Raw genomic sequence first — 6,793 nt, 5'->3', positions numbered from 1 at the left:
GGGGAGCTCTTTTCCTTTGTTTTTAAATTTCCCGCACCCCTTTTCCTCGCTGCCTCCCCACGCCGTCTCTACTTTCAGCAGCAGCTCGGGAGAGCGGGACTCTGGGTCCCAGGAACGCCGTTTGGAAAGTAGGCGGCACAGGCCAGATGAATAATTCGGTGTCCGATTCCTCCTGCCTTTGGTGGCAGTTCCTCCTCCGCTGGGTTACTCCATTGCACACGCGGCCGAGCTCTCGGCTCTCGATTGCTCCAGCCTATCACCCTGGGATGCCGCCGCCGCCGCCGCCGCCGCCGCCGCCACCGCCACCGCCACCGCCACCACCGCCACCACCACCGCCGCCGCGGCTGCCGGGCTGGTGAGATCCGCAGCGGAGCCGGAGCTGCGGCCGGAGCCGTGGCCTGAGAATTACGGGGGCGGGCCGGCTCTTTCCAGAGGTGGGGGCTGAGGACGGGCGGGCAAGAGCCTGGGGCCATCGTCCTCCACCGCTCCCCAGGCAGAGGGAGCGGGCGCTCGGAGCCCCTGAGTGGCGGCGGCGTTAGCCGGTCGGAGGGGGCGGCCCCTAGCGGCGACGCCCCCAAGCCCAGCCCTGCCCGGCCCCGCTCCGTCCACAGCCGGAGCCGGGTCTGACCTCGGGAGACGCCGGCGGGGCTGAGGAAGGCGGCTCTGAGGGGCCGGGAGGGCGAGCCTCCCCATCCCGGGTTTTTCCACGTCCCTTCCCGGGAGGGACCCACACACACCTGAGCCCGCACCCAACCCTGGCCAGGGCCACGCTGGATCCGCCTCCCGGCCCGGGTCCCGCCCGCCAGCTGCAGGTGGGCTGCAGCGCCCGAGCGTCGGGCAGTGGGCGACGGGGAAGGAGGTGAGCGGCGTCGGCGCCGGCCGCGCTCGGGTCCGTGCTCCGCTGCTGCGCTGTCCTCCTCCCCTGCCCGCTAGCAGGGCGCGCAGCGCGCCCGCCCCGCCGCCGCCGCCCCGTCCCCCCCACGCTCCCGGGGCACCATGGAGCTCTCTCCGTCGTCCGGAGGAGTCACGGAGGCGCTGTCCTGGCCGGAGATGTTCCCAGGGCTCGAGTCCGACTCGCCGCTGCCCCCGGAGGAACTGGACGCGGTTGTCCCAGTCAGTGGGGCTGTGGCCGGTGGCATGTTGGATCGGATCCTTCTGGAGTCCGTGTGCCAGCAACAGAGCTGGGTCCGAGTCTACGGTAAGGACCACAAGCTGTCTTAGAGGCTGGTGTTTCTTATTTTTGCTCGGGCTGAAATTAATTCTCTAGTCTTAGTCCCACTCCCAATCTTCATTCATCCTTGGTCAGTTTCCTACATCCTTTTTTTTGTTCTGGGAGCATGTTTCTGACAAGTTTCTTCAGACTATCGCCTGGATAGAGATGTAACTCAGTATGGTCTTTGGACCTCTTCAGACACCTACCGTAAGTTTAATGTTAAGTTGGGCTATCCGGACGTAATTCTTAGGTGATTACTTCAAGGGATCTGCCAACCAATCTTGAAGAAGGTATGATGGAACACGCCATGAAACCAAGGGAACGAGGGTTCATTTCTTTCTCTTGTTGAGTGAGGCAAGACTGGAAACCAAGATATTATGAAAAAGCTGATGAATGAAACAAAAAACCCAAAGTATGTATTTGGAGGGAACGTACTAATCTACAACCTCTTCTGAACCTTACTCTCCAAATGCAATCACTTATTTCAACGGGTGTGGATTGTTTCAGATTGGACTGTTGTTTCTGATTCTCATTGTAAAGTGACTGGGTTGCCACTCAGCAGGTTAAAAGTGATGAACACACTAAAACTTTCCCTTTCTGCATTCCTAGTAACCATCTCTTTAATTAAAACTGAATGATGAGATTCTAGGGTGATCCTTGTGGCAGCGTTAAAACCATGCTGGTTTTGAAAACTCATAGCCCAAGCATTTATAGTCTGGCATTCAGGACTGAGGTGTGGCTTTCCAAAATATTGAAATGGCAAGCTGTTTATCACTTAGCTCACATGACTACAAAAGATATTAGTAATGTGGCTGAGTATAAGATGGCAAATTTGAAGCACCTGGGATCAAACACGATGTTAATATGTTATCCTGCAGTCATGTGCATCTAAGCCTTTAGTGATCGAGTACATTGTGTTTTTTCTTTCATCCATCTGGGCAGGGTATATGTTTATTATTCAGGAGTGACCAAGACTTTTAAGTTGTCTTTCTGGATAGTTCAGTTGGTTTCAGGACTTCATGTCCATCACTGTAAGAAAGATTACAGAACTAAGAGTCCAGAGATCTGGGTTCTTGCCCCATTTCTGCTTTTAAGTGGCTTTGTGATTTGGGGCAGATCAGATCACTTTTTTTGGCCTTGGATTCCTCATCGGTAAAGTGAGTGGATTGGATTAAATCATCTCTAATGGCCCTTTCAATTGTAACTATCCGGTCCTTCTAACCAGTTCTTCTTCAGGATTTTTGTATGCACCACTGTGTATTTCATTGGGTGTTTATAAGTATTCTTGATGTTATTCTGTTTAACTGGAAGAAGTAAAGAAAAGGAATGGGAGATGATGCAAGGTCACCCAGTGGGTTCTCAGTAAATTAGATTAAAAACTTTGGTGCCTGATTTTCTATCCACCTGCTAATCCTACTTAGCTGATCACTTATAACAAATGTTGATGAGAATCTGAAAGTGCGTATCAATTAGAATATATTGTGGTTACAACATTTTCTCATTCCATCTTTCTCCTTATACACCTCTTTGGCGTACTGTTTTTTATGTGACATTAGAGATAGGGCCATGTTACTGTAAGAAGAGTATATGTGATAATTAAGTATTTCAGTGTCTAAAACTGGGTTTTATAGACCTAGTGTTAACTATCATTCTTAGCATGTAAAGATACAAATATGTCTATAAACAAATACATGTTGTTTTTGGAGTCTGTTCCTAAATATATAGCAACAGACTGTGTGTGTGTGTGTGTGTGTGTGTGTGTAAAAAAATGTGTTTTAAAGAAGTCCAGAAATTGGTAACCTAGAGTATACAAATGGGGGTTGAGAACCTGGGGTTTTTGTTCTGGCTGTGTCACAAATTGGTTGTCTAACTTTAGCAGGTAGTTTTAACTCACTTGCTCTAAGTTTCTGCATAAAATGTATCATCTGGAGTAATTGGTATATATATGTATACAAACACGTACACACATACAAATACACATACATACTGTGCATTTTTCTGACAAGTTGCAGACTTTCCACTGCATTGTAACTTCAATTAACCAGAAGTTGTTTTTATTTAGTGTTTAGTACAGCTGTTTTCCTTCCTCTGAGGTAGTTCATCCTGGATACTACTTTGTTGTCTTTAGTTTGATGTAAATATTTTAAAACTATCTGAATGACTCTTGGCTATGTCCTTAGCTAGTTTTTAAGTTGTCTATTGTATGACTTTAAAAAGTTTGAAATAAAAATAAAAGAATGTAGAAAACCAATTTGGAGAATATTAGTTTGTTTTGTTTTTCTTTTTTCTTGTCTGTTTTGTGTGTTCAAAACCCTGATTGTCTTGGATCATCTAGGTTCTTCTATGCAATTTAAAGAGACTTTAATGAGTATAGTCTACTGTGTTTTAATGAAATCCAGAAATTGGGAACCTAGTCTAGAGTATACAACTGGGGGTTGAGAGCCTGGGTTTTCATTCTGGCTTTGCTTTGCCACAAATTGGTTCTTTAACTTTGGGCAAATAGTTTTAACTCCTGGTCTCTAGGTTTTTGCATGAAAGTAGAATCTGGAGTGATTGGTATCTATGGTCCCTTTTACCTTGAAAGTTGTCCAATTCTGTGGCTTGCCCCATTATTTTACTTATAACTTGGCTTTCAGATTCCATCCTGACTTTTGGGGCCAGGCATCAAGCAGGCCCTTAACGCATTTAAATCATGATTGTCAGGGTATTCTGGGGAGCACTTCTATCAAAAGGTCGCTGAACTGAGTTTTGAAAGAAGGAATAGCAAAGGCAGATGTGTATTTATTTGGAATGTTTTCATAAGATAGGAGGGTGGGGACGAGGATGTTCAGGTCTAGGTCATTCAGTTTTGAGACCTAACCTAAAATAGCCATGTGGGTTTTAAAGATAGGGTATAATAAGGAACTGTATTAAGTGCTGCTGATTGCTGACTACAAGTCCACATCCTCTGCAGTATACTTCTGTTTGAAATCATGATGCAAACAAACCCAAAGTATGTATTTGGAGGGAACGTACAACAAAAACAGCCCTCTCCCCTAAAAATGTCTTAATAGAAACTTTTAGAAACAATATTTTATTAGTTTGTCTCACAAAATTTGAAGACTGGGGACTGTCTTGAGCTTGCTATTGACTGGTTTGGCTCTTTGGTTGCTAATACATGTATCTAGAGTTTTGTATGTTGCCATGATTTGGGAAACTTTTTGGGAATATGTTCAGAGCTTTTTAAGAGGTGGATCTATATTTAGAACACAAATGCACATCTTTGAGAAACAGCTGAGAGAAAATGTATATGTTGTCCCATCCTTTATTTTCTTTTAGTTATAAAATGTTTCATTTGTTTTATTCCAGTATTATAATAAGTTGTGCCTATGCCTTGTCAAGACTGTAAAATTTTTGACATCAGGGAATCCGTCTTGTTTGTCTTTTTATTCCCATCTTGCCACCCCCTTCATTGTCACCATTTCTAGCACATTGGTACCTTGCTCATAGTAAGTCAGTATCTGTTGAATGTTGATCCATCTGTCCTTTGACCATCTAAATCTCAACCTGACTGTATGGGTGGTAGAGTAGCTTAAACAAAGGCATGCCACAAACAGCTAAATATGGATGCAGAATCCAAGAGCATCAAATGCAGAACATTTTTCAGATATTTATAGCCTCCAAGCAAAGTCAATTGGCTGAAAAAGCTCAACAGCATAGCCAAAGGAAACGGGAGTGGCAAAGTCAGCCTCACTGTCTGTGCTTTTTGGTAAACAATGAGAACATTAAAATTAACTACTTTACCATGAATGGATGGTAAGTGCAGGACACTCTTTGGGAGAAATTTAAGATACCTGTCTCTAAGATTGCCTGCAGTGGAGCTCTGCACCCGTAGTATAACAGGTCTGCAAGTGTGTGCATGGATCTTGTCTCAGAGAGTTAGAGGGGAAATATAGTTAGTATGATAAAGGGGTGAATAAGAAATCTTGTACTTTTAAATTTTAATAATATCATGAAGACTTAGGGAAAATATTCAGTTAGTAAAATAAAATCAACATTATTACCATTAAACTCATACATAGCTCATTTTTTATTGATGACAGAGGGACTTGCTGGAAAATTTCTAAAGGCTTTACTATTGCAGCAAACAGAAGAAAAAGGGAATTAATCATACTACTGCAAGTACCATATAATTCCATGTGACAGTGGGAATTTGGTATGAATTTTTCATGGACTGGATATGAGCTGATGGGGGAGAAGCCTTATCTGGCTATATTATATGATATTATGCTTCACCAACTAAGACAAAGGATAAGATATATTTTATTGCATTTCTAGAGAGTGTCTCTATATTTACTCAAAATATTGCAATCAGTAACAAGTCCAGGAAGTTGTTTCATTTTGGTCTAGTATGAATTAGAAATGACTAACTCACTGGCCTTATACAGAATGTTCTTAATGTAATTTATTTTGAATATTCTTAGTGAGTCACTCATTCTTACATATCTTAAATATATACCCTGTTTTGTAATAAAGTGTATATAAATAAAATTGTTCAAGGAAGACTAAAAGTTTTGTGTGGTCTAGCTAATTGATTGTTAGAAGAAAATCAATGAATGTGTAGGAAATATATCCTTAAATATGTTCATGTTACTTGAGTGTTTTAATTTCGTTGGGTAGTATTAATTGAACCTTTACAAATAAGTAGTAACATTTAGAAATATTTGGAATCTTTAGCTTGAGTTCAGTATCAAGGATGTGGCATAGACTTTGGATGATGACACATTAATTTCCCATAATCTCCACATACATTTTATTTACGTTAAGAGCAGACAGTTCTTCACTGAAATCAGAGAGAATTTCTAAGAATGCCTAGAAAAGCATTTATAATTTATTTTAAATTATTTTGATTGCAAATAGCCCTGTTTTCTTCCTTTGAGAGAAAATCTGTATGCTGCATTTAAGTTGTGTGTTCTATAGATGATGGACAGTGTCCTTTATAACATCTCAGTATTTTCCTGTCCTCTATCATGTTAATTTATTGCTATTTGATTTTCAAACAATGAAAATATTTTTGAGGAACAGAATTATACATCCACAATCTCTTTTCCAAAACCATTTTCACTAGACTGGTTCAGAATTAAAAATATTTTGATTTTGGAAAATGAATATGGTATATGTACACTAACATAAACCCTCTAGTGGAGTCTGGAGCAACAGCTGGGAAATAGTCATGTTAATATTTCTGCAATTAAACAAATGAATATTCACACTAAGTGGTATAAAGATTATAAATAGCCTTATGTCAGTGCAGGTCAGATTTTACTGCCAGAGAAGTTATGAAAAAAGTTTTGGTTTTCAGAGCTTTTTTGATTAGGAATTGCAGATATGGAATTGAGGATCTGTACAAATTTTCTGACATAAAACCAAGTTCTAGAATGACTCCGTTTATTTGAGAATAGTTTGTTTATAAGGATTACTTTTATCTTTTTCAATGAATAAAATTCAGTGCACACATTTTAAAAAATGATATATAACTGTGTCTTATTATGTTGAATGAAATAAATTTCTGTGATTTGCTAAGGAAAAGAAAAAGGATTC

The 6,793-nt window shown here is 41.7% G+C and overlaps 1 protein-coding gene across 2 annotated transcripts in view; it reads left to right on the top strand.

Moving 5' to 3' along the window:
• Positions 1–238: 238 nt before the first annotated feature.
• RASAL2 (RAS protein activator like 2) overlaps positions 239–6,793 on the top strand; it is a 358,050-nt gene continuing 351,495 nt past the window's right edge. Inside the window, exon 1 of one of the 2 annotated variants that reach the window (XM_045547280.1) lies at positions 239–1,198. In XM_045547280.1, coding sequence (XP_045403236.1) covers positions 997–1,198 — 202 coding nt within the window. In that variant the 5' untranslated portion in view covers positions 239–996. The remainder of the gene's footprint in view (positions 1,199–6,793) is intronic. The other variant, XM_045547282.1, reaches the window with a different exon arrangement.

This window comes from Lemur catta, chromosome 3, assembly GCF_020740605.2.
Source record: "Lemur catta isolate mLemCat1 chromosome 3, mLemCat1.pri, whole genome shotgun sequence".
Lineage (NCBI taxonomy): Eukaryota > Metazoa > Chordata > Mammalia > Primates > Lemuridae > Lemur > Lemur catta.
The sequence above is the reverse complement of the archived record's forward strand: the minus strand, read 5'-3'. Positions and strand labels throughout refer to the sequence as shown.